Source organism: Piliocolobus tephrosceles, chromosome 7 (assembly GCF_002776525.5).
Source record: "Piliocolobus tephrosceles isolate RC106 chromosome 7, ASM277652v3, whole genome shotgun sequence".
Taxonomy (NCBI): Eukaryota; Metazoa; Chordata; class Mammalia; order Primates; family Cercopithecidae; genus Piliocolobus; species Piliocolobus tephrosceles.
Genome location: NC_045440.1, coordinates 146,074,292 through 146,101,870, shown reverse-complemented (window position 1 = coordinate 146,101,870; position 27,579 = coordinate 146,074,292). Strand labels below are relative to the sequence as shown.

Sequence of the window (27,579 nt, the reverse complement as noted above, 5' to 3'; positions counted from 1 at the left end):
GGCGACGAGGCGAGGACTGGAGGAGAACTGAGTGGCCGGCATTTCCGGCCGGCGGTGGCTGCTCCGGCTGAGCAGGGTGAGTAGGGTGCTGGCCTGAGGCGCTGGGCGGCCAGGCCAGGCCGGGTGGGCTTTTGCAGACTCCGGTCACTGCTGGGCGCGGGCGGCGCGGGCGGGAGCCTCACTCTGTGTAGGCGGGCGCGCGGGGCGGAGCTGGGCGCGAGGCCTCGGGGCCGGACCCAGCCGCGGGCGGCAGCGCCCCCTCCCGGGAGCCGCGCTCGGAACCCGAAGCCCTGTGCTTCCCGCGCGACCCCCGCGGCCTGAGCGCTCGGCCCCCGAGCCGAACCCACCCCTCGCCGCCGGGCCTGACCTTGACGCCCCAGCCCAGACCCTTCCTGCGCTTCCACTTTCAGAGAGGCTTGGTAACGATATCCGCTTGCCCTTAAAAAACCAGACCGAGACTTTTTTTTTCTTTTTTTCTCCATTTTCGTTTTTGCTCTTGTCCCAGACTGAATTTCTGCCCGCAAACGGGGACCCTGGGGTAGAGGTGCTTTTTAAGCGAGCCTCGCCGGTAGCTCAGCGCTGTCTTCTGCGCCAGGATGCCCCAGCGTGGAGCGCTCCTAGCGGAACTCGGCGCCGGCTCCCGGGCGCGCTCTGCGGGGCGCACGACCCCAGGCTTTCTGTCCCATCTTTCTCTGTCCCATACTCCCCTTCTGACCCCCAGTTCACCTCTTCCCCCGGCCCCAGAATGCGACTTGTTTTTTGAGTATTTCTCCATATCCTGCATACCCCCCATCCCCAGCGCGCGCGCGCACACAATGCCCGTGCGAAGGTTGTTTCCCGCTTTCCCCCCGCGTTTCTCAGATCTTCTTCCCCTCACACAGGACGGAGTCGGCCCCAGCGCTGACCCCTTAGGCCTCCCGTTTCTTGTCTGTGCCTTGGGCACAGGAGAATTCCATGTTTCATCCCGTGTTCACGTGACCTCCGGGTTCTGTGCTTCCTCTCCAGTGGCAAGGCAAGAAACCACCCTCATTTCGGGGAGACACGGAATCCCACAGCAGCTTGTGAGGGACTGAGTCGGGCCTGGGATGCCGGGAAAAGCTTCCTGGAGGAGACTCGGCACCAGACACGGGCCCCTTGTGGACACGTCTCCATATGTGACCTGCAGGTGTGGCAGGATAACACAAAGTGCTGGAACACACTGCTGTCCCACTTGCAAGACCAAAAACTTCCTTTAAAATTAAAATTCAGAGATTCCTTATGAAACAAATTCAGCCACTTTGTGTCATCCTGCCGAACCTGCACGTCAGGCATGGAGACGTGTCCACAAGGGGCCCGTGTCTGGTGCCGAGTCTCCTCCAGGAAGCTTTTCCCGGCATCCCAGTCCCCAGTGAGTCCCTCACAAGCTGCTGTGGGATTCGGTGTCTCCCCCAGTTTTTCTGCAGCGGATTCATGTTAAAAATCTCGAGGGTGGATTGTGGCCTTGCCTTCCTTCCTGTTCCCCACGGTGAGATGCACGTAGCTCACTGTGCTGTGCCATACCACACACACGTCACACCGTCACCCTCAGCGAACAATGCAGGATCCTTAAGGGACCAGCCCACATTTTGCAGACCAGGAAACTGACTCCGGAAGAGGACAGGACTCATCCAGAGGTGGCGGCCAACAAACCTAGAATTTGTCTTTGAAGCTTTTGCTGCATTTGATTGCACTCCTCATTTCTCTTGAGCTCTGGCCTCAAAGGGCTGCGTTTCTGCACTCCACCACACGCTCCGCATGGAGTTGGCAGAAGCAGCAATGGCAAGGGCGCGGGAGGGAGGGAGGAACTCCAGGAGTCCATCCTCAAGTACTGCTGGCCTGCGGAGGAGTGAGAGGAGGGAGACCCCAGGCCTGCCCATGGCACACACGCCACACTGAGCCGGCCAGCTCAGCTGCCCAGTGTTGGGGCAGATAGCTTCTCAGCCCTCACCAGTGTCTTACTGGGTGAAGTGCATTGCAGGCCCTGACTCCATAGGCTGCCCTGGCCTCACAGGGCTACGCCCTCTGTGCCCTGCCAGTGGGCTCAGGTGTGGGGGGGTGTGGGGTGTTTCGCAGATTTGTTAGGAGAGGATAGAATTGTCCACCTAGAAGGGATGAGAACGACCCACATCTTCTATGTAGAAGGGTGAGAAGATACTTCAAAACTCCAATAGAAAGATGTGTTTGATTAGAGCTGTGACTGTGTCGTTTTTCTTCGTATTGGTCAAAGGTGCGTATGAAACTTAAAAGCAGAGCTTTTCATAGGGTACACAGCTGGCCCAGGAAGAACACTTGCTCCCAGCAGGCCATCAGGTGTCCTGGCATTTGCTTCTGGTGTGAATTAGTCATTTGTTCATAGAGCCTCCCAAATTAGCAAATGCTGAAGAAGTTCCTGCTCTGCACTAGCTTGTTCCTGTGTCCTCTGAGTGTGTACGTGTGAGTGAGGGTGGGTGGCTGTGTGTGTGTGTGCGTGTCTGGCAGGCTCTGCGGCCCTGCCGTGGTTGTGGAGTCAGGTGGACGGGCAGCACTAGAGCCTGGGGTTTCAAAGACTGGCGGCCCAGTGCGGCTGCCTGGGGCAGGGTACCCTGAGCTGAGCTTGAGGAGAGCCCCCTGAAAGAGGCCTGGAGTGGTCACAGCTGTCTGTCTGCTGAGGCTCCCGGTAGACGCATCTGAGTGTGTGTGGTCAGGGAGGTCAGAGGGTGATTGAGAAACTGGCAGCACCTCCTAGCCCTTGGAAGATCTTCAGGCCTGCTCTTATAGAGAAACTTCCAATGCCCCGTTTTCTAGAGGCAGTTTGGGGCTCTGTGTTAGAGAGGGGAGTTTAGAGACCTGCTCCAGATGGGGTTTGTAAGATCTTCAGCGGGGAGGGTAATGAAGAATTCCTCTTCCCTGCATCCCTCCACCCCTGCCTCTGCTCCTCAGGGAGGAATAAGGGATTTGAAAAGATGGCCAGCTCAGGCAGCCCAGCGAGCAGTTACAGCAAGAAGCTTAGTTCGGGTCTGGGCGGGTGGGACGTTTGTTCTCAGGTCTGCCCAGCGTCGGACTTCCTGGCTTCCTCTGATGGCTTCTGCCTGAGCGCTTCCCCAGGAAAGGCCGGGCTACTCCTGTGAGAGCCACGTCTCGTTTCTAGCCCTAGCGAATGGCGTCAGTTTGCCTGGTGGGAGTGGGGCAGTGTCCACCTGAGCAGCACACCCAGGAGCTGGGCAGGGCTGGGCCGCTTCCGGGGCCGCCCTCTCCCCACACTGCGTGCTAGCGCTTGCGTGGCTCCTCTCAACAGCACTCACGTTTCAGCTGGAGCATCCCGGTGAGGATAGAGTCATGAGGATGCCAGGTGTGTCCCGGGTGTGCCCCATCACTTTCCTCTCTCTTCCCTCTTCTTTCCAGCCCCTGAAGTGCTGTGCCTGGAGATACCATTGTGGACCCTGGAGAGGCACCCTGCAGCTTACGCAGTAAAACCTCGACCACCCCAAACCTGGTCAGTTTGAGGGGAGCTGCTACCACAGTATCCACTGAGGCCGGGGTTCCAGTCGTGTGGAGCAGCAGAGGGGAGTCTGACAGGGTCACCTCCTCCACAGAGAGAACTGGCAGCTGACTGCACTGCCAGGAACCAAGGCTTGGGTGTGTGGAGCCTGGAAGACCAGGGACACCTGAGGCAGGAGGTGCAGCGTGTGGAGTGGGGAACCCAAGACGGACTGGGGCCTGTGCTCAGGATCAGGCAGGCAGAGTGAAGAGGGAGAGACGGAGCCCTGGAAGGGGAGCAGGAGGAGGCGGAGTAGTGGCAGCAGCCCAGGCCAGGCGTGTGTCCTGCAAGTGCTAGGACCGGCTACCCCTCCCCATGGCCTCCAAGCTGGCTGCCGGGAGGAGCGGAGGGGAGAAGCGGAAAAGGGTGGTGCTGACGCTGAAGGAGAAGATTGACATCTGCACGCGCCTGGAGAAGGGCGAGAGCCGGAAGGCACTGATGCAGGAGTACAACGTGGGCATGTCCACCCTCTACGACATCAGGGCCCACAAGGCACAGCTGCTTCGGTTCTTTGCCAGCTCGGACTCCAACAAGGCGCTGGAGCAGCGGCGCACGCTGCACACGCCCAAGCTGGAGCACCTGGACCGCGTCCTGTACGAGTGGTTCCTGGGGAAGCGCTCCGAGGGCGTCCCCGTGTCAGGCCCCATGCTCATCGAGAAGGCCAAGGACTTCTACGAGCAGATGCAGCTCACTGAGCCCTGTGTGTTCTCTGGAGGGTGGCTTTGGCGCTTTAAGGCCAGACACGGCATTAAAAAGCTAGATGCATCCAGTGAAAAGCAGGCAGCGGACCACCAGGCCGCAGAGCAGTTCTGTGGGTTTTTCAGGAGCTTGGCTGCCGAGCACGGGCTGTCCCCCGAGCAGGTTTACAACGCTGATGAGACCGGCCTTTTCTGGCGGTGCCTGCCAAATCCCACTCCAGAAGGCGGGGCCGTGCCTGGCCTCAAGCAGAGCAAGGACCGGCTGACTGTGCTGATGTGTGCCAACGCCACGGGCTCCCACAGGCTCAAGCCCTTGGCCATCGGGAAATGCAGCGGCCCCAGGGCTTTCAAAGGCATCCAGCACCTGCCTGTCGCCTATAAGGCCCAGGGGAACGCCTGGGTGGACAAGGAGATTTTCTCCGATTGGTTCCACCATATCTTTGTGCCCTCGGTGAGAGAGCACTTCAGAACCATAGGTTTGCCTGATGACAGCAAGGCCGTTCTCTTGCTGGACAGCTCCCGGGCTCACCCGCAGGAGGCTGAGCTGGTGTCCAGTCATGTTTTCACCATCTTCCTGCCTGCCAGCGTGGCCTCATTGGTGCAGCCCATGGAGCAGGGCATTCGGAGAGACTTCATGAGGAACTTCGTTAACCCTCCGGCCCCCCTGCAGGGCCCCCACGCCCGCTACAATATGAATGATGCCATATTCAGCATGGCCTGTGCCTGGAACGCAATTCCCAGTCACGTCTTCAGGCGGGCCTGGAGGAAGCTGTGGCCCTCCGGTGTGTTTGCTGAAGGCTCCTCCTCTGAGGAGGAGGTGGAGGCAGAGCACTTCCAAGCGAAGCCCCACAACAAATCCTTTGCGCACATCCTGGAGCTTGTGAAGGAAGGCTCCTCCTGCCCAGGCCAGCTTCGCCAGCGCCAGGCCGCCAGCTGGGGTGTAGCAGGAAGGGAGGCAGAAGGGGGACAACCCCCTGCTGCCACGTTGCCAGGAGAGGTTGTGTGGGGTTCAGAAAAGACTCCGAAAGCTGACCAAGACGGTGGAGGAGATCCTGGTGAGGGTGAGGAGGCGGCCTGGGAGCAGGCAGCCGTGGCCTTCGATGCAGTCCTGCGCTTTGCGGAGCGGCAGCCGTGCTTCAGTGCACAGGAAGTGGGGCAGCTGCGAGCGCTGCGTGCCGTATTCCGGGGCCAGCAGCAGGTGAGGAGGCGGTGTGGCGCCCTCGGGGCTGTGGTCAAGGTTGAAGCCCTCCAGGAGGGCCCTGGTGGCTGCGGGGCCACGGCTCACTCTCCCTTGCCCTGCTCATCCACAGCAGGTGACAACTGATAGCTTCTCTGCCCTGCCCTGGCCACTGGCCCTGTTACTCCACGCACCCTGGAGTGGCATGGTCCTATGCCCCAACCCCACCTGAGGCAGGAGGGCATATGCAGACACTCAAGAGCCCTTCCAGGAGCGGGTCGCCCACGGCTGTGGCTCGGGTGCTCAGGACAGTCTGCCCGAGGTTCCTGTCAATACAGGTTTTATCACTTGCCATGTCATCCGAAAGTAAGGAAATGTTTTGGAAGGGTCCACCCTAGCCTAGAACAAGCCAGAGTCTCACTCTGGCTGGAATGGGGGCCAGGCTGGGCTGATCTGGCCTCATGTTTGCTGGCTGATGATTGCAGTATCAGAGGGTGGAGATGTCTGTCTGTCCATGTGGAGAGAAGTTGCCCTCCAGGCCGACAGGAGGCCATGCCCACCGCCCCGGACAAGCTTCGTCTCAGAAGGCTCTCTCTGCTGGGCTGGCGGCTATCCCCTTGTTGGGTGGACCCCGGGCACGGTGCCTGAGGGCCGATGGCTGAGAGCTGGGACTCAGTTCTTGGCCTGCTCTCGGCTGAAGAGGCCGCACGTCTCACTTCAGTCGTGGCCTCGTTCAGCAGAATGACTCTGGAACCATCCTCTGTTACCCGCAGATCCCATCCCATGGGCTCTGGCCCCAGGATGTGGGGGGCCCCACGGAGAGTTGACTTGGTAGAGTTTCTTTCCGTGAAGAAAGTAGGAGTGGCTGACCAGGCCCTACTCATCACCCGGATAGAGGACACAGACCCTGCGTGGTATTTTGGCATTTTGGCTCAGAATGCAATGTGCCATGTTGCCCAGAATTTCATACTTACGGCCTTTACGTGAATACGTCTTGATCAGGCGTTCAAAGATTAGTCTTAGGTTTGCACATAAGTCACTGGAAACAGTAAAACAGGTTGCTTAGATTTCCAGCAATATTTGTGCTCTTATCCCCAGCTGTTAGCACGTTAGTAATACTTTTGGGGAGGAGTTGTCTGTCCTGGTCAGTGTTCACAGACGCAGTTGTAAGAGGATGTGGTGATTTTCTCCATGTCTGTAGCTGCTTTGCAGCATCTCCATTTCACGAGCAGCACTCACTTCCCGCAGCTGAGATTCCAAAATGCCCTGTGTCCACAGTGATTAGCCTCGTCTTTGAGTGAGCATGAAATAGGTGCATTGTTCTTTTTTTTTATTCTTGTGGCAGGGTCTCACTGTGTTGACCAGGCTGGAGTGAAGTGGTGTGATCACAGGTCACTGCAGCCTCGACCTCCCTGGCTTGAGTGATCCTCCCACCCCAGCCTCCTGAGTACCTGGGACTAGAGACGTGCACCGTGACGCCTACCTTTTTATTTTTTTGCAGAGACAGGGTCTCACTATGTTGCCGAGACTAGTCTTGAACTCTTGGCCTCAAGCGATCCTCCCTCCTCAGCCTCCCACAGTGCTGGGATTACAGGCGTGAGCCCCAGCACTCGGCCTAAATGGGTTTTTCTTGCTATGTTATTTTCAGTGCTTTGCTCCTGAATTCTTTTCTCCTCTTAAATTTATGTCATTTGGCTGAGTCAGCACGTAGTTTGCATTCCAGTGTCTGCTGTTGATTCCACTGAAACCTTTGTTCTCATGAGGGAGAGGATTTGGCTCGCTGTGGTTTCTTGTGTTTTCACATTCCTGCAGATCCTGGGGCAAAAGTCATCGCTGACAGAGCCCTACCCATGTCCTGGAAGTGTGTGTTTCTTGCTTTGAATGCATGTGTGAAGGTTATAAAAGCCAAACAGTTTCTAAAGACCTCGGTGCTGAACGACAGTCCCAGTTGTTCCCATTTGGGTCCCGTTGCCTTCGTGGTGTCACCCCCACTGTTTGCTTCCTGTGTCTGGGGAACTTCTGCACATCCGTGTACTTCGTGCCATTTCTGGGCTCACGTGTGCCTCCTAGCAGAGCCTCATAACCAAGATTGTTGGATTGCAGCTGCTTGAGGCAACGCAGGAGGTTAGAACATGTCTCGAGGGCTCTGAAGCAGCAGGACATCCTGGGTGGGTGGAGCTGAGGAGGGCACAGGGCAGGCCTGCCGAGCTCCTGGCTGGCTCTCCTGAATCCTCTGGAGATGGCTTGTCCCTGTCAGACTGTAGCTCTTCAGGACCTGAGCTCTTCCCACTCTTGACCTGCTTCTGTGCTGACTGTGCTGGGCTCATGGGTAGACGTTTGTCCCCAGTGAGTGGCTGTGTCCTCAGGGTGTCCCTCTTCCAGACTAACTGCAGCAAGGCTTGGAGCCTGACTCTAGGCACAGCCCCTGTGGCTGGAATCCCTTGTGCCAGCCAGGGGACTTGGGCCCTGCTCCTCCTGCAGCCCCTCCTCACTGGGCTTGCTGCTGCAGGTCTCCCTGGCGTGAGGTTTTTCGGGAGCCCAGAGCTTACTCATCCCTGCGCTGCTGGGCCCAGCTGCCTGCTGCATACTTCCTGCCTCCGTCCTGTCCCCCAGAACGCTTTGTGGAGACTGCTGTTTCCTCCGAACACTTTGTTTTCACTTCCTGACCAGTCTCAGAAGCTCAGGTGGTCGAATGTTTTAGCCTCGGAATCTTTTTCCCCAAGCCCTCTCAGGTGGAGCCCCGCTGCACCAGACACCACAGCCCTGTGAGGCTGTGTCTCCTCACTCCGTTTCTGGGGCTGCTGAGGCCCCTGGAAAGCCCTGGAGCTTGCCAGAGCAGAGCACGAAAGTCTCTGGTCCCATTTAAATGCCTCTCCCTTTTATCTGTGAGCACACCGGGCTGGAGCCACTCCTTGTCTTCTCACAGTGCCCCTATAGGTCATGGCCTCAGTTCTCCAGTGGCTAGTGGAGCAGTGGGTGCTGCGACGTCTGGTTTGGGACCTCCGTGGCTGCTTCCAGCCTGCTAGTAGAACGAACTTCTTTGTACCACCGCATTCTTCTCTGGTGGTGCCCCTGAGGGCTCAGGCCTGAGGGCGCTCCTTTGTCCTCGGTTGGGACAGGCAGCCTCCACTCTGGGAGCTCCCATCCCTCAGGGTGCCCAGGAGAGGGCATACTTTCAGGGTGGCATGGTGAATTCAGGGCTTGGGATGGGTAGGTGGTCTTTCAGCCCCTTCTACCTTGGATTGGTTTACAGAACACCTGTCCTGCCTGTGCCAGCCTGGATCTCTGTGGGCACCCCCGGCACGCTGTCCTGAAGGTTGTCTGTCTCCTGCATAGGAGGACCTAGAGCGGACCTTGCCCTGGGCCCATCTGTGCATGACTTCATATGCTTCATTCGTGCTCAGTCATGGTTGAGCATGCGATGGTGACCACTTGGGCCGCCCCTGACACCGTAGGCCACTGTTCTTATCCAGCGGGCCAAATGAGTGATTGATTGCTAGTGGTAGGTTGACTGGAAGAGAGGAAGTCCCAGCCCCTGCTCGTGGCTTCCTCAGCTCGCTGGGATTGGAGGACTGTCATCAGTTGTCCCCAGTTAAAGTCCATTTGGAGGAGGTTCAGGGTCCGAGTGGCTGGATGTGCTTCTGGAGGGACAGGGTTTGAGGCAGGGATTTGCAGAAGGTGTAGACTGCATCCTTTCTTGGGAGGCTGTGGCACAAGGCAGTGAAACTTGGGACAAATCAAGACCCATCCACCCTGCACCTCAGGGACCTCACCTCACCCCACATACATGTGCTTATGGGGAGCCGGAGGTGGTGGCTTCTGCCTGAAATCCCAGCGCTCTAGAACGCCAAGGCAGGAGGATCATGTTAGTTCAGGAGTCTGAAACCAGCCTGGGCAACAGAGGGAGACCCCATCTCTACAGAAAATAAAAGAAAATGAGCCAGGTGTAGTGGTGTTTGCCTATCACCCCAGCTACTCAGGAGGCCGAGGCAGGAGGATCCCCAAGCCCAGGAGTTCGAGGCTGCAGTGAGTTGTGGCCTCTGCACTCCAGCCTGGGTGACAGAGTGAAAGGTCTTATCTCTAATAAACATAATAATAAAATGTGCTTTGGGGTCAGGTGTGGAGATCAGGGTCAGGGAGGTCATGAGGTAGGGGTCAGGATGTGGACAGTCGCAGGCTGGTGGGTGTGGCAGCCGTGAGGGGTGGGTGGTGGGCTGGGAGACAGGGCCTGGGCAGGGCTTCTGCACTTCCGCTGCCCCCTCTGGGTCCGAGGACTCCCCTTGACAAGGGCTGAGCTCTCGGGCACTGCGTTGGGCTCAGCTGCCTGCTGGGAGGTTGGGGAGAATGGACCTGTGAGGCCTTGTTTGTCCTCTTCCCTGTCCAGCTCCTGTAGACCCCAGGCCTGGCTGTCTGCAGGGCCAGGAGCTGCAGCCACCAGCCTCCCAGGTGAGCCCCAGCTCCCGGCCCTGCATGCCCACTCCTTTGCCCATGTAGACTCGGCTCTGGTGTCTGCTTCCACACGTGGACCCTCAGACCTTACACATCTGTTGTTTCCCTTTGCAGGGCAGTGATGATAACATGAAATGAGGTGGGGTCACTCCTGTTTAGATATGAGACTGGGGCCCAGGGAGGGGCAGGTGTGAAGTTGCTGAGGGCAGAGGGAGACCCACGGCTACCTGCTCCTGGTGACCAGCCTCATGTTCACTGCTCACTCCCTGCCATTCACCAGCTGCATGACCTTGAGCTGTGCCCTCAACTGTAAACAGAGGTGAAAACACTCCTTTACCAGCCTTTTTAGGGGCCACTCGTGTGAGGCCTTGAACCTCCTTTCAGTTCCGTGGTGGTCCTGAGCCTCTGAATCTGGGCATGGCCCCTGCTGGGTCCTGGTCTCAAGGGCAGCATGATGGCCTCCCTGCTCAGGCCCTGCACCCAGGGGCCAATCCTGGGAGGCCCACTGGCCATGGCTGGGCCCTCTCTCAGGGAACCTGTCAGCATGGCCGTCTCCACACTCAGGCTGGCTGGGAAGCGAGATGTGAGGTGCTCAAAGGCCCTCTACATCTGTAGGCAGAGTCCTGTCCCACACAGGCCAGGATTGTTGGGCCTCCTTAGCAGCCAAAGGAACTGAGGTCCAGCGCAGGGAATGTGTTGCCCAGTGTCAGAGCATGGTCTGCTCTGGGCTCAGGTGTCTTGCCCTGGTCCTAAGCCACCCCAAGCCAAGGCATGTCCCTGGGCCCATTTCCCCTCTCGAGGTCTTGGGTTCCCTATTTCTGATGTGTGTGTGACAGGAAGGCCTGTCCTCTGGGGTGGCCATGAGGCTCAGTGGAAGGAGCTGCCATGCTTGAGCCAGGACTTGGCACCTGGCCAGCCTTTTTCTATTTCATTGTACCTTGATGGGCTGTCAGTTCTGAAGAGAATAAATACACTAGGAATCCTGTTCTCCCTCCCCATTCTCCCTGGCAGAGGGAAGTGACCACACCCCTATGGTGTGGACATACCGACGCTCCTCCTCCAAGAAGCAAAGTTCTGTTGTTTCAGGAGACTGTGGGCCTTGAGGATGTGGTAGTGACCTCACCAGAGGAGCTGGCAATTCCTAAGTGCTGCCCGGAGGCCTCTACAGAGACATAATGTTGGAGAACTTCTGCCTCATGGCAGTGCTGGGTAAGACCCTCCGTCCCCACCAGTGCCCTTGAGGGTATGGGTGTTGGTAGGTGTGTGGCCTCCATCTCCGTAATGATGGTATTAAGGACTGCATGTTTGTGTTCCCCCCAAAGTTTATATGTTGAAACCCTGACCCCCAGTAGGGTGGTATTAGGAGGTGGGGCCTTTGGGGGGTGACTAGGCTTTGGTGAGGTTGTGAGGGTGGGGCTCCCCGATGAGACTGAGTCCTTAAAAGGAAGGAACTGGAGCGAGGTCTCTTTCTGCTGTGTGATCATATGAGAAAATTGCCATCTTTCAAGCTGGGTACAGTGGCTGACGCCTGTAATCCCAGCACTGGAAGGCCAAGGCATTAGGATTGCTTTGAGTCCAGGAGTTTGAGACCAGCCTAGGCATGATAAGACCTTATCGCTAAAAAAAAAGAAATAAAATAGAAAACTGCCATCTGCAAATCAGAAAGAGCCTTCAGCAGACACCAGACTGCCAGTGCCTTTGATATTGGACTTTCAGTCCCCAGATCTGTGAGAAATCAATTTCTGTTGTTTAAACCACCTAGCCTGTGGTATTTTGTTATAGCAATCCAAACTGAGACAGGCAGTAAGGAGAGAACAGAGGTTCCAGCCTGCTTCAGGTCCAGGCAGTTCTGCCATTGCCCTCGACTCCTCAGTTCCAGTCATGGGCCAGGCCCCTGGGGGACTTCAGATGAGTAAAACATGCACCTATCATGAAGGTTCACCTGGTCTAGAAGGGGAGGCAGACCCACACTGCCCACCATGACCCGGACAGCGGTGATAAATACAGAGCACCTCATGGCCAGGGCCTGGGGGATTCCCACCCTGCCCTGCCCAGTGCCAATAACAGAGGGACCCTGGAGTTGCGTACACAAGATAGCAGTTTAGTTCTTGCACACATACTAGTTGAGAAGGGAAATTAGGGCTGATGAGACAGCTCAACTGTCTGGCAGAGCCAGGCTCCGTCTGCCATAATGCAGTCTGGATGTTTGTCCCTTTCTAATTGTATATGGAAATTCGATCCCCAGTGTTGAAGGTGGGGCCTGATGGGAGATGTTCCTGTTATCGGGATGGATCCTTCCTTAATAGCCTGGTGCCATCTTTGTGGTAACAAATGAGTTCTCACTTGATTAGTTTCTATGAGAACTGTTTGTTAGAGAGAGCCTGGCACCTCCCTCCCTTCTTCCTCCTCTTGCTATGTGATGCTGCTTCCCTTTGCCTTCCATCATGAGTGGAAGCTCCCTGAATTCCCCACCAGAAGCAAATGCTGGCACCATGCTGCTTGTACAGCCTACAGAACTGTGAGCCAAATAAACCTCTTTTCTTTATAAATTACTCAGCCTCAGGTGTTACTTTATAACCTTGCAAACAGACCAAGATATGCCATGTGTATTTCATGAAGGGATCCACAGGATTGAAGATTACAGGACACCTGCTCCAGTCCCCTCCACTGTGTCTGCCTCCAGAAAGCACACCGCTTCTGCTCATGTCCCTTGAGCCAGGTCCCAGTCATATGAGTACAACTAGTTATAAAAGGTTTGGGTAGCATGGTTGTAGAGGATGGGGGAGTGAGTATAGGACTCATCTAGCAGTGCAAGTCGGCCCAGGCCTTGTGCCTTCATGCCTTCTCCAGCAATTATGTCTGATCTCCCCCCATCACTGTAAGGAGAGAGCAGAGGTTCCAGCCTGCTTCAGGTCCAGGCAGTTCTGTGGGCTTCGTGGACGTGGCAGTGACTTTACCAGAGGAGCTGGCAATTCCTAAGCCCTCCCCAGAGGCTTCCACAGAGACATAATGTTGGAGAACTGCCTCATGGCAGGGCTGGGCACAGGGCGGATTTACGAGGTGAGCTTAGGGTGTGAGGGATGGAGGCAGGCAACACCCCTTAGTGGGCCTCACCTGTAGAGTGGGGGTTCCATACTGAGAGGCAAGCCCGGAAACCTGGGATTGCTGACTCCCCTCCCATCAAATGCTCAGCTCGCAAATTTAGGGAGAGATACAACATTGTCCCTACCCCAAACAGCAGAGCCACTGGAGAAGCAGGCCATAGAAGAGGGAGCTCCACCTTCCTCCCCACAGGAGCTGCATTTGTAAGAGTGTGAAGTTCCAGCCTAAGGGTGCTCTCAAAAACGGTCGAAGTGATGGAGAAAGGCAACTGTGGTCAATCAGTAGATTTATTGGAGATCTGTGCCAAACATATTGTCTGGCTAGGGGTCGTATAAGTGTCACAAACACTAACTTCAGGAACTATCCCTTCAAAGGAGCCCAAATTTGATCGGATTGACCTGCGAAGCAATTTATGTCCAGGGCAGCATTCAAAACAGTGGAGCAATCAGCTGACCATTAGTGGAGCTTAACAGCTGGATGTGGTCAGGGAAAACAAAGCACTTTGCAACACTTTCAAACCACTGTCATCCAGGGTGACTGAGGGCATAACCAAGACGGTGCCCCTGAGGAGAAAAACTGAGATGCAATCAGAGGCTCTGGGATGTAGGGTGGGAAATAGATGCCACTGAAACAGTCTAGCTGGTCCCTAAGCAAAGAAAGCAGGAAAATAGTCCAAGATTGGGCTGGCTAGTATCCAGAATTGCTACAATGGTTACCTAAGATGTCCACTCTTCAACAGGTGATTATGAGGCATGCAAAGAAACAGGAAAGTATGGCCCATACACTGGGGGAAAAGGCAGGTAATAGAAACTGCCTATGTAGAGCAAGATGCTGGATTTAAAAGAAAAAGGTTTCAAAGTGGCCATCATAAATGCGTTCTAAGAACTAAAGGACATTATGATTAAAGAACTAAAGGGGGTAAAACTAAAGGAAGGTGTGAGCCAATATTGCCTCAAATGGAGATTAAGAAGGTAGAAATTATATGTTTTGTATTTAAAAAAAAAAAAAAAAAAAAAACCAGCTTGACTCAGTGACTCACCCCTGTAATCCCAGCACTTTGGGAGGCTGAGGCAGGAAGATCATCTGAGTCCAGGAATTTGAAACCAGCCTGGGACAACATAGTAAGAACTTCTATTTACAATTTTTTTTTTTTTTTTTAAATTAGCCAGCTTGGTGGCACACACCTGTAGTCCTAGCTACTCAGGAGGCTGCGGTGGGAGAATTGCTTGAGCCTGGGAGGTCAAGGCTGCAGTGAGCTGTGATACTGCCAATGCATTTCAGCCTGGGTGACAGAACAAGACCCTGTCTCAAATAAAAAGAACCAGATGAAAATTCTGGAGTTGAAAAGTACAATGACTGAAATGAAAAATTCACTAGGCAAGCTGAGCTTAACAGTAGATTTCAACTGGCAGAAGAAAGAATTCGTGAACTTGAGAATAGAGTGATAGAAACTATGCAATCCAAAGAACAGTAAAAAGAGTGAAGAAAAGAGCCTTAGAGAAATGTATGATACCACACGAATTGCACCAACATACGCTTGGAGAATCAGAAGAGAGGAGGGACAGAAAGGAGCAGAAAAAATGTTTAAAGAAATAATGGCTGAAAAATCCCCAATTTTTTTGAAAAATGTTAGCCTACAAATCCAAGAGGCTCAATGAAATCTAAGTAGGACAACCAGAGATCCACAAATAGACTCATCATAGTAAAATTGCTGGAAGCCAAAGATAAAATCTTGAAAACAGAGAAAAATGATTTGTCACTTACAAAAGAATACCAGTAAGATCAACAGCTGACTTCTCATCAGAAACGATGGAGGCCAGAAGGCAGAGGGATAATATATTCAGAGTGCTCAAAACACGCAAAAAAAAAAAAAGAAAAACAAAAAACAAACAAAAAAAAAACATTAACTAAGAATCCTATATCCACCAAACTATCTTTCAGAAATTTAAGCAGCTGAACATGGTGGCTCATGCCTGTAATCCCAGCACTGGGAGGCTGAGGCAGGTGGATCATCTGAGGTCAGGAGTTCAAGACCAGCATGGGCAACATGGCAAAACCCTGTCTACTAGCCTGGCATGGTGGCATGTGCTTGTAATCCCAGCTACTTGGGAGGCTGAGGCAGGAGAATTGCTGGAACCTGGGTGGTAGAGGTTGCAATGAGCCAAGTGCACTCAGCCTGGGTAACAGAGTGAGACCCTGTCTCAATAAGCAAACAAACAAGCAGTTTAAAGATGAACCCAGATACTACATACAAAAGCCAAGAGAGTTTGTTGCTAGCAGGCCCACCTTACCAGAAAGATGAAAGGAAGTCTTTCAGGCTGAAAGTAAATGACCCCAGAAGGTAATTTAAATCCACATTAAAAACAACACTTGCAGAGGTACTTGTATAGTTGTATAAAACAGTATAAATGCACATTTCTTCTTAATTGATATAAAAAGCAATTATATAAAATAATATGGGTATAACATTGTTGGGCCTATCACATATAGAGATATAATGTATTTGTGAATAATAACTGAAAGGAAATGGGTGGAAGCAAAATATTCTGACTAGGAAGTGAGTCTAGATAGTAACTCAAATTCACAGAACAGATAAAGAGAACCAGAAATGATAAAAAGGAAAGTTAATGTAGCAAAAGCTAAAAATATGTACTTGGTCTTCTTTTATCTCCCAGCTTCTTTAAAAAGCATAACATTACATAATAATAATAACAACATACTGCTGGGTTTGTAACATTTAGAGATGTGATATGTGCATAACGATAATACCGCAGAAGGGAAAAGGGGACGGAACTGCACAGGAGCGGCGTTTCTGTCTCTCACTGGAATTAGCGCAGATCCAAAGTAGATTCTGATAAAATGTAAATGGTGATCCCTGGAACAACCACTAAAGAAATAATTCAAAAAATAGAGTGAAAAAAAATCATTAAAGAAATTAAAAGGCTACATTAGAAAATACCCAGTGTAAAAGCAGCGAAGGAGGAAGAGAGGATCCAAGATGACAGGAGGCAGAACACACTTAGTGGGGCCTGTGCTGTCCATATTCTGGTGGCACTTAACTCATCGAATCTTCCTGCCACCTGGCTGAGTCACTAGTGCCATCCCTTTTGTACAGATGAGCAGTTGAGGCTCAGGAGTGTCAGGGATGGTCAGGGACACAGAGTTTGGAGTCCGGAGCCATTTTAATCCACAGCTCAGGATCTCACTGCATCCCTTCCCCTGCCTGTTGCCTGTGATTCCCCGCTTTTCTTGGCCTCTGGCGGCATTTGCCTTGGCTGTGTCTGCCAGTCTCCTGCTGTGCTGAGCTGGATGTGCCTGTGGTGCCACTGTGTCCTGCTTTCCCTGGGCAGTCCTGGTGGCACCTGTTGTCCTGGAACAATTGCTGATACCCCTTTCACTCTCAAAAGTGTCTGAATCGTGTGGGGCCACTCTGCAGCGCTAACCTTCACACAGTGCCTAACACATGGTGTCTGTGGGGTGTCAGCTCTTCAGGGGCCCCAAGCCAGCAGTCACAGCAAGGTCACCACCAGAGGACATTGAATGGTTCCACCTCTGAAGTCAGTGCTGGCCCCCAGGGTCTCTGGGTGGACAGTAACCTGGAGCAGCCCTTGCTGGGGAAGGAGAACTGGCACTACTAGGACCCATCTCAAGGGAGTGTGCAAAGGCAGAGAGGGATCCCGCCTGGGGGTGGTCACCTGAGGGCAGCCCTCATGGCTCCAGCGGTGGCTCGAGAAGCCCGTGAAGCCGCCATAGGAGGCTGAGCAGGGGAGGCCTCCTCAAAGCCCCCTGGGGCAGGCAGAGCCTCAGAAGGGACCCTGAGGCTGGCAGGGCAAGGAGCTTCTGCAGTTGACCTTCTCCAGAAGTGCAGCTGCCTGCTGAGAGATGCACCTCAGTTGGGAGGTCTGGGTCCTCTGCTTGCTCTCGGCCTCATCTTCCCTGAGGAGGGCCTGGGGCAGCTCAAGGCTCTCAGCTGCAGAAGATCAGCATCCAGGAGGCTGTGTGCCTTGGCCCCTGAACTGGGGGTGGCCGGGGACTTGGGCAGGATGCCTGGGCAGGACAGCATTAAGCAGGTGGCACCTGCACTGGCTGTGCCTGAATCTGGGGTCGGGAGGACTCCAGATGCCCAGTGAGAGAGCTGAGCCAGCCAGGGAGGGCCCAGGGAGGTCAGGCGGGCTCTGCCAGCTGAGCAGGGCTGGTGGGGTCTGTGCTTCTGAGCCCTGGGTACAGCCCTCTTCTTTGAATTGCCTGTTCTGGGGTAGCTCTGGTGGTGGGGCAACAGGATCCCACCAAGACACAGGGACCCCATTGGCCTCCAGCCTGCAAGCCTCACAAACATTCCTTGCTCAACAGAATCGGGTTGGACCCTTAGCAGGGAGTGGCTGGAGTCTGGCTGGAGAGGGCAGACATCAGGAGAGAGGGAGCCAGGGCCTGTCACATCTTTCCTCTGGCCGCTGTCCTGATCTTTGTAAGCCCAGAGTCTCCCCTTCCCTGAAGGGAGGCCAGCACCCCAGGAGGGCAGCAGGTGTGCTGTGAGGGTTGGAGCAGTGTGAGAGGTCAGGATACACTAGAATGGCCATGGACACCATGTGGGGGTGCTGTGGGCTGGGCTGCAGAGCAGTGTCCTTCCTGCTGCTCCTCCCCTGCAGGTTCCCCTGACCTTATGGTTTATTGGGTTTGATACTGATCAGCAGACCCTGCAGGGTGGAAGCTCCCAGGCCTCTCAATCCCACCATTCTTATGTGCCAGTCAACCCCACTGTAACTGCCCAATTAGTTCTTCTTGTCCACTGCCCAGATAGAGCCAAATTTACCAAGACAGGGGAATTGCAATAGAGAAAGAGTTGGCTATACATAGAGCCAGCTAAATGGGAGACTGGAGTTTTCTTATTACTTAAATCAGCCTCCCCTAAAATTCAGAGGTGAGAATCTTTCAAGGACAGTTTGGTGGGCAGGGGCCCAGGGAATGGGTGCTTCTGATTTTTTGGGGATACCATCATAGGGGTGTAGAAAAGGTCCTTGTGCACTGAGTCCACTTTTGGGTGACAGCTACCAAGGAGCTGCTGGTCTGCTGGTCCAGGTAGAGCCATCTGGTGTCAGCAGTGCAAAAGTGTGGCCAGGCACAGTGGTTCACACCTGTAATCCTAGCACTTTGGGAGGCTGAGGCAGGAGGAGTGCTTGAGCCCAGGAGCTCGAGACCAGTCTGGGCAACATAGTGAGACCTCTTCTCTACAAAACATTAAAAAAATAGCCAGGAGTGGTGGCACGTCCCTGTGGTCCCAGGTACTTGGGAGGCTGAGGCAGGAAGATTGCTTGAGCCTAGGAGGTCAAAGCTGCACTGTGCCATGATTCTGCCACTGCACTCCAGTCCGGGTGACAGAATAAGACCCTGTCTGAAAATACATCTTAAAAGGCCAATCCTAGGTTCTACAATAGTGACGTTATCTGCAGGAGTAATTAGGGAAGTTGCAAATCTTATAACTTCTGGGACAATAGTTGGTAATTGTTTATCCCTACGTCTTTGCAGAATCCAGGCCCCTCTCATCCTCTTAACTTGGTGGCCTTTCATTAGTATTACAAAGGTGGTTTAGTTGTGGGAAGTGCTGTTATCATTTAAATTACTAACTAAATTTCTCCCAAAGTTAGCTTGGCCCACGCCCAGAGGTGATCAAAGGCAGTTTGGAGGTTAAAGGCAAGATGGAGTTTGTTAGGTCAGATCTCTTGCACTTAAAATTTGTGCAAAGGTCTCTTCACAATGGTCTGCCTGTGATGGATGTGGCCCAAGCCAGGCCTGTGGGGAGCCGCTGCATACCCCTCTGCAGCATGGGATACCTGGCCAGTCTGGGCCAGTACTGGGGCCTGCACGGAGGGGTGTAAAAAATGAATAAAATCATCAATTTTTGGAACCCTAGAAATGACATTGGGCCTAGAAGGAAATGTGGCTGTGTGGCATAACCATGCAGCATGCAGCTGCAGCTTCTGCTTCTCCGGCTGTGGGTCACCTCTCTTTCTCTTTTTTCTTGTTCTGTAAATTGATTATGTGAAAGGACAATACATTGGGGCTCCCAAATCACTAAGCTAAAGGGAAAAGTCAAGCTGAAAACTGCTTAGGGCAGTTATTACTTAAATCAGCCTCCCCTAAAATGAGAGGTGAAGATTTTTCAAGGACAGTTTGGTGGGGAGGGGCCTATGGAATGGGCCCCTGCCTGCCTCCCATTCTATTCAAAGCCACCCCTTGGCTCATTGAGATAAATGCATATCTGATTCCCTTCTTTGGAGAGGGTAATCAGAAACTCAAAAGAATGCCACCATTTGTCTCTTAACTACCTATGACCTGGAAGCCCCTACCCCACTTTGAGTTGTCTCGCCTTTCCAGACTAAGCCAATGTTTATCTTCCATATGTTGATTGGTGTGTCATATCTCTCTAAAATGTAGAAAACCAAACTGGGCTCTGACCACTTGGCCACATGTCGTGAGGACCTCCTGAGGCTGTGTCATGAGCGTGTGTCCTCAACCTTGGCAAAATAAACTTTCTAAATTAACTGAGACTTGTCTCAGATTTTCTGGGTTCACATTTTGGTAATCACAAAGGGATTCTGAATGGAGGTGCCCCTGACCTTTGAAAAAATCTCCTATGAGTGCTTAGTACCAGCTTGGGTTATCTTTATGGCTCAAATGAATAGGACAATTTACTGAGGCCTGGAAGCACCCCCTCCAGAGAATCCCTGATCTCCCAAAATTTGGTTGAGATTTAACATTTTTTTTTTTTTTTTTGCTGTACAACTCCCACCACCACCCCGCCCCTTTTTTTGGAGTTTTACTTGCTTCCAAAACAAGGCAGGCAAGTTTTTTCCTGCTTCTGTGACGATGGAAGGCAGGTAAACTCCTTTATGGAGTTTGAGCTCACTTCCAACAGGGAAGATGAGGTTTTTTTTTTTTTTCCTGCTTCTAGGATGGTGGAGTGCAGTCTTCTTCAGCCTGAGATCCATTCCTAGGTAAGTAACTGAATTGGGGTTTGTCTTGGCTAAAGATACAATTAACAGCCAGCTGGTCTTAATTTCTCCTTACTGTTAGAGCACTCAGTAATTATATAAGTTGTGCAATTGTTTGTTTTGCTTTGCTCTTTTTTATTATTGTTGTTGTTGTATGTTTCTGTTTTTGTTGTTTCAGTCTTTTTCCCATTGGGTTTGACCAACTCTATCTGACTTGATCAAATCCGAAGGAAAGTTTCAAATTATGGGGAACAAGGCCTCTGAAGTGGCTACATTCCCACCAAAAAAAGAAAAAAGAAAAAAAATTGATTTTGATTTTCACTACTTAAGGGGCTTTATTTATATAACCAGACCACCTTTTTGCTAGCCAGGCCAAACTGAAAGCAATGGCTGTTACCCCACACTGCAGTTCAATGCCTAAGCTTCTGCCTTCCTTGTTTTTTTTTTTTTTTCCAGCATGAAAGCTGGGTTTGGTTCCTAAATCAAGTCCTTTCTGGTTTGATACTTGGTACTTCTGAAATAACAGCAATTTGTCCTAGCTGAAATATGGTAATGAGATTTAAAAACTTTTTTTTTTAAAAGGAGCTCAATGGTTAAAAGTCAGATAAATTAAAGCTAACATCCAAAATGTGTGTGTGTGTGTTTGTTTTAAAGGACCTTCATGTTTTTGTTTTTGTTTTTTTCCTCTCTTAGAACCTTGTCTTTTTTTTGAGCAAAAGTTTTTTCTTCTCAGTTGACTGAATTCTAGTTTCTTCATTTACTTCTGCTGTCTCTCCATTCTCTTGCACCCTCTGCTGCATAGGGGACCTAAAATAGTTTATAGTAGCGTGGGGTTCCTTAAAGAAAATGGAGAAGGTGCTAGACTCCCTTTGGGGGAGAAACCTCTGTTTTTCCTTATGGAACCCAAAGAATTTAAACAGACAAGTTTGTTTCAGCCCTTAAACCACTTAATTTTGTATTGTGAACCTGATTTTTTTTTTTAACTAAAATAGTTATTGCAACAGAGACTACCCTTGGTTTTTAAGGAAGACTGTAGTTTAGACACTTAGAAATGTGTTTGCATTAGTCTATTTTCACGCTGCTGATAAAGACATGCCAGAGACTGGGCAGTTTACAAAAGAAAGAGGTTTCATGGACTTACAGTTTTGCATTGCTGGGGAGCCCTCATGATGATGGTGGAAGGCAAGGAGGAGCAAGTCACATCTTACATGGATGGCAGCAGGCAAAGAGAGAGAGCTTGTGCAGAGAAACTCTCATCTTTAAAACCATCATATCTCTGGAGACTTATTCACTATCATAAGAACAACACAGGAAAGACTGACCCTATGATTCAATTACCTCCCACCAGGTTCCTCCAACGACATGTGGGAATTGTGGGAGTTATAATTCAAGATGAGATTTCGGTGGGATACAGAGCTAAACCATATCATTCCATCTCTGGCCCCTCCCAAATCTCATGTCCTCACATTTCAAAACCAATCATGCCTTCCTAACAGTCTCCCAAAGTCTTAAGTCACTTCAGCATTAACTCAGAACTCCACAGTCCAAAGTCTCATCTGAGACAAAGCGAGTCCCTTCTGCCTATGAGCCTGTAAAATCAAAAGCAAGTGAGTTACTTCCTAGATACAGTGGGGGTACATGCATTGGGTAAATACAGCCATTTCAAATGGGAGAAATTAGCCAAAACAAAGGGGCCACAGGCCCCATGCAAGTCTGAAATCCAGCAGCACAGTCAAATCTTAAAGCTGCAAGATGATCTCCTTTGACTCCCTGTTTCACATCCAGGTCACACTGATGCAAGAGGTGGGTTCCCATGGTCTTGGGCAGTTCTGCCCTTGTGGTTTTGCAGGGTACAGCTTTCCTTCTGGCTGCTTTCACAGACTGTTATTGAGTGTCTGTGGCTTATCCAGGCACACGGTGCAAGCTGTTTGTGGATCTACCGTTCTGGGGTCTAGAGGTCAGTGGCTATTTTCTCACAGCTTCACTAGGCAGTGCCCCAGTGGGGACTGTGTGGGGGGGCTTCCACCCCACATTTTCCTTCCACACTGTCCTAGCAGAGGTTCTCCATGAGGGCCCCACCCCTGCAGCAAACTTCTTCCTGGACATCCAATCATTTCCATACACCCTCTGAAACCCAGGTGGAGGTTCCCAAACTTCAATTCTGGACTTCTGTGCACTCACAGGCTCAACAGCATGTGGAAGCTGCCAGGGCTTGGGGCTTGCACCCTCTGAAGCAATTTACAAAAGAAGAGATTTAATGGAGTTACAGTTCCACATAGCTGAGATTGCCTCACAATTGTGGGGGAATGGAAGGAGGAGCAAGTCATGTCTTACATGGATAGCAGCAGGCAAAGAGCAAGATAACGTGTACAGGGGAACTCCTCTTCATAAAACCATCAGGTCTTGTGAGACTTATTTACTATCATGAGAAAAGCATGGGAAAGACTTTCCCCATGATTCAATTACCTCCCACTGGGTCCCTCCCAAAACACATGGGAATTCACGATGAGTTTTGGGTTGGGACACGGCCAAACCATATCACTCTGCCCCGGCTCCTCCCAAATCTCATGTCCTCATATTTCAAAACCAATCATGCCTTCCTAACAGTCTCCCACAGTCTTAATTTCAACATTACTCAAAAGTTAACAGTCCAAAGTCTCGTCTGAGACAAGGCAAGTTCCTCCCACCTACGAGCCTGTAAAATCAAAAGCAAGTTAGTTACTTCCTGGATACATTGGAGGTACATGCATTGGGTAAATACAGCCATTTCAAATGGGAGAAATTGGCTGAAACAAAGGGGCCACAGGCCCTGTGCAAGTTTGAAATCCAATGGGACAGTCAAATTTTAAAGCTCCAAAACGATCTCCTTTGACTCCATTTCTCACATCCAAGCTATGCTGATGCAAGAGGTGGGTTCCCATGGTCTTGGGTAGCTCCACCCTTGTGGCTTTGCAGGGTACAGCCTCCCTCCCGGCTGCCTTCATGGACTGGCGTTGAATGTCTGTGGCTTTTCCAGGCACACAGTGCAAGCCGTCAGTGGATCTACCATTCTGGGGTCTGGAGGATGGTGGCCCTCTTCTCACAGGTCCACTAGGTGGTGCCCCAGTAGGGACTCTGCATGGGGGCTCTGACCCCACATTTCCCTTCTGCACTGCCCTAGCAGAGGTTTTCCATGAGGGCCCTACACCTGCAGCAAACTTCTGCCTGGGCATCCAGGCATTTACATACATCTAAAATGTTGGCAGAGGTTCCCAAACTTCAATTCTTGACTTCTGTGCACTCAACAGGCTCAACACCATGTGAAAACTGCCAAGGCTTGGGACTTGCACACTCTGAAGCCATGGCCTGAGTTCTACGTTGGCCCCTCTCAACCATGGCTGGAGTGGCTGGGATGCAGGGCACCAAGTCCCTAGGCTGCACACAGCATGGCAACCCTCGGCCTGGCCCATGAAACCACTTTTTCCTCCTAGGCCTCTGGGCCTGTGATGGGAGGGGCTGCTGTGAAGACCTCTGACATGCCCTGAAGACATTTTCCCCATTATCCTGGAGATTAACATTCAGCTCCTTGTTACTTATGCAAATTTCTGCAGCTGGCTTGAATTTCTCCTCAGAAAATAGGATTTTCTTTTCTATTATATTGTCAGGTTGCAAATTTTCCAAACTTTTATACTTAAAGAGAAATAATTTTATATGAGACAGAATCCTGTATGGTCAATTTAGTCCTACAGTAAAATGAGTGGTTGTTTATAAAAAAGGATATTCAGGTCAACCCAAAAAGTCCAAGCATGTCATGAATGGTCTGTGTAAGTCACAATAAGAGGCCATTTATGACTTTTTTTTTTTTTTTTTGAGACGGAGTCTCGCTCTGTCCCTGGGCTGGAGTGCAGTGGCCGGATCTCAGCTCACTACAAGCTCTGCCTCCCGGGTTTACGCCATTCTCCTGCCTCAGCCTCCGGAGTAGCTGGGATTACAGGCGCCCGCCACCTCGCCCGGCTAGTTTTTTTTGTATTTTTTTTTTTAGTAGAGATGGGGTTTCACAGTGTTAGCCAGGATGGTCTCGATCTCCTGACCTCGTGATCCGCCCGTCTCGGCCTCCCAAAGTGCTGGGATTACAGGCTTGAGCCACCGCGCCCGGCGAGGCCATTTTTTAAAAAAGCAAAAACTTTTATGTGATCATGTTGTCATACTATTATTAAGTTTTGGTTTGCGTAGGAAAAAAACTGAGATTAATGTTTTTTAAAATTAAAGTTATTACATCCATGTATCTCTCTGTATGCACATTTAAAGTACTTGTGACATTGAGTTACAGGGTTTGACTCCTGGATCTAAAAAGAATGCCAAGTCCTGATAAATTTTAAACACTGACAGGAATTAAAGCTCCATCTTCAGACCCAGTAGAGATGCCCTTCAAAATAAACTGCATTCCTGAGACATCAGGCCAGAAATTAAAGCTATTCAACTCCTCGAGGCCCAGGGACTATCATGAAGAGGCGGGTGTGTGAGATTGTAAAGGCTGACTTTGAGAGATAAAATAAGCTCAGTTTCTCTATAAATAAATCATTAATGTCAAAAGCACACTGATGCAAAACCAGCATATGGACCCCTGTGTCAGATTAACAAGGTTTTCTGGAAACATTAACAAACTTCTTAATAAATTAAGGCTATAAAGTTTGTAAAAGGCTTATGAAAATTGTATCTTATGATCAAGATTAAAATTTTATTAATTATTTATAAAATTTTGAAAAACAAATGTAATTGGCTTCTTGTTTTTATTAGGGTTTATTGTTTGGAAAATTAAGTTTTCTCTGAAAGAATGAAGGTTTTCACCTTTTTTGAAATCCTCAAGTTAGCACTTTGGTTAAATGAATGACTTATTTTACAATAGCCTGTGATATCAAGTGTTTTAAGCCTTTGGTATTTGACAAACTTTCCAAAATCAAATTATAAATTATGTCTTTTTCTGACCTAATTAATCCTTTAAGCTATTAAGTTCCATAAAGTCCAAAAATGACATAATTTGTCCTATTTGGTATAAAAATTATATAGGAAGTGTTGTCAAATATAAAATTGTGTTTGGGTTTCTTTGGGCTGTGTTTGTATAAACATGTTATCGTTATGTGTTCCCAAGTCATAGGAAACTCCTATAATTCTGATATGACTTAGTGTACATTATCAGTAGTGATTATAATTATTATGTTAAATTATCGTGTGCCACAGAGGTAATGAATTTTCTTGTCAATGTTCTTTTGACTGTGGCTGCCCTAAAACCTTTTGTCATTCACAGACAATTGTTGTCTTATTTTGGTCCTTCTTAGAAGGTGATTTTATAAAAAGCTATAAAACTCCAACAGGTGCTCTTGCATACAAGTTTTTAACAGCTTTGGAGATGGTGACATCAGAATAAAGTAAAAACTTTCAGGACCCATGGAGAACTGAAATGTTCAGGAATATCAAGCAGAACAGGAATTAACTACAGTGACTGAACTATTACAAGACTGAAGTAATCCTTTTGACTTTTCACTTAAAATGTTGCTAATCCTTTGATTTACTTTTTCAGAGCCAAGGAAACTTTTCTTGAGCGATTAACAGGATTTAACAATTTAGTATATTCCTATGAACAAAATGTATAACATATTTGTTCTTCCTCTTCCCAATTTCTCCAGAATTTGGAAGCTATTTTTGGCAATACAGTTATTTACATAAGTGCAATAAGAATCTCTTTTCATGTATAAGAGGACACACTTGGAGAAACTGGTTATTCTACCATGGCTTTGACTGAAATGATGTGCTTTCCTTTAAGGACTCAAAATTGACTTACGGAGCCAATAAAAGCCCCTTGGGAAAACTGGCCTCATGTTTGTCTACACAGTCTCTGTACAGGGTTCCTGAACTGTGGTAAGTAAAGAATGTCACTTTCTGACAGGCCTACCAGCCCCAAGTTTTATCTTAGAACCTCAAGAAAAGAGGATCCCCCAACTCATAGATATTTGATGATACGAATCCATGACTGCACTCAGCTTTAAAAAAGTCTTATTTGAGACAAAGTTCCGTCAAAGCCAATTTAAAAGCCTATATAGGCTGGTCCTGGTGGCTCATGCCTGTAATCCCAGCACTTTGGGAGGCCAAGGTGGGTGGATCACCTGAGGTCAAGAGTTGGAGACAAGCCTGGCCAACATGGCAAAACCCCGTCTCTACTAAAAGCACAAAAATTAGCCAGGTGTGGTGGCATGCACCTGTAATCTCAGGTACTCAGGAGACTGAGGGAGGAGAACCACTTGAACCTGGTTGGTGGAGGGTGCAGTGAGCTGAGATTGTGTCACTGCACTCCAGCCTGGGTGACAGAGGAAAACTCCATTAAAAAAAAAAAAGCCTATGTAAAAAATAATTATTCTTGCTGCTCTGAATACAAATAATTAGGCCAAGTATAATAAAGCAAACTAGTCCTACCATGATTTATGTTTATTAAAAATGGGAAACTGGAGAAAGAAAAATTATGTTGCAAAACCTATAGTATACCTGTTGTTAGATTCTAGTCTTGCCTAATGTTTTACAGTTTTTATTATTTTCTATAGTTTTGACTGAATTATGGTTTTTCTTGGCTACAACTCTTCAAAATAATGTTTTTTATTTTTTCTTCTGTCTTTTTCTCCCATTTTTCCTGATTTGGAGTTACTGAAAACTAAGCTGTGCTTTCATAAAGCCCTGTGAACTGAAGCCAGGCAACTTAAACTTCAGAAGAAAACAACAGCAACCTATTTACATACATAAGCCACTTTTATACCTGGCTACTAATGTATGGGCTTCAGAGTAATGTGGCCTATATTAATTTTTCCCAGATTGTTCTTTTGTTTGTTGTTGTTTTTCCTCCCTCCTCCCCCTATTTTCTTTTCACAGGACATGACACTTCACGGCCTTCTAAAAATGAGCTTTTCTAATAACTCCGGACCTAACTATACAGGAATAAACCATCCTAGCCATGAGAGAGCAGACAAAACCTGAGACCAGAGACTCATTTTCTTATAAAATGCTTTCTCCAAAAGACTTCAAAAAAGAAAAGGGGGAAAATGTGAAAGGAGCATATCTTGGGGCCCCAAAATCTCTAAGCTAAAAGGGAAAGTCAAGCTGGGAACTGCTTCTGGCAAACCTGTCTCCCATTTTATTCAGAGTCATCCGTCTGCTCACTGAGATAGATGCATATCTGATTGCCTCCTTTGGAAAGGTTAATCAGAAACTCAAAAGAATGTAAACATTTGTCTGTTATCTACCTATGACCTGGAAGTTCCCTCCCCGCTTCCAGTTGTTCCCGCCTTTCCAGACTGAACCAGTGTTCATCTTGCACATGTTGATTCATGTCTCATGTCTCTCTGAAATGTATAAAACCAAACTGTGGTCTGACCACCTTGGACACATGTCATCAGGACCTCCTGAGCCTGTATTGTGGGTGTGTGTCCTCAACCTTGGCAAAATAAACTTTCTAAATGAACTGAGACCTGTCTCAGGTGTTTGAGGTTCACAATTAATAGTCAATGACGTGAGAGATAAGCCCTCCTCCTCTCCTGGTTGTGGACCTTTCCCTCTGTATTACCTTGCACCCAACTCAGACCAGAAGGCGCACAAGACCCCATGACT

General features: G+C 50.1%; 1 protein-coding gene across 3 annotated transcripts; it reads left to right on the top strand.

The window, feature by feature from the left end:
- JRK (Jrk helix-turn-helix protein) lies at positions 1-27,579 on the top strand. 3 transcript variants are annotated; one of them, XR_002734907.3, is made up of 5 exons: positions 1-76; positions 3,400-5,431; positions 19,911-19,953; positions 25,751-25,845; positions 26,845-27,579. XR_002734907.3 is itself a non-coding variant. In XM_023228089.1 (4 exons), exons 2-3 carry the CDS (start codon positions 3,851-3,853, stop codon positions 19,938-19,940), a joined length of 1,611 nt encoding a protein of 536 aa, XP_023083857.1. In that variant the 5' UTR covers positions 1-76; positions 3,400-3,850; the 3' UTR covers positions 19,941-19,953; positions 25,751-26,053. The 3 variants fall into 3 exon arrangements, 2 of the variants coding, with proteins under 2 accessions (XP_023083857.1, XP_023083856.1); XM_023228089.1 differs by lacking the exon at positions 26,845-27,579 and having other exon boundaries at positions 25,751-26,053; XM_023228088.1 differs by lacking the exons at positions 19,911-19,953; positions 25,751-25,845; positions 26,845-27,579 and having other exon boundaries at positions 3,400-12,411.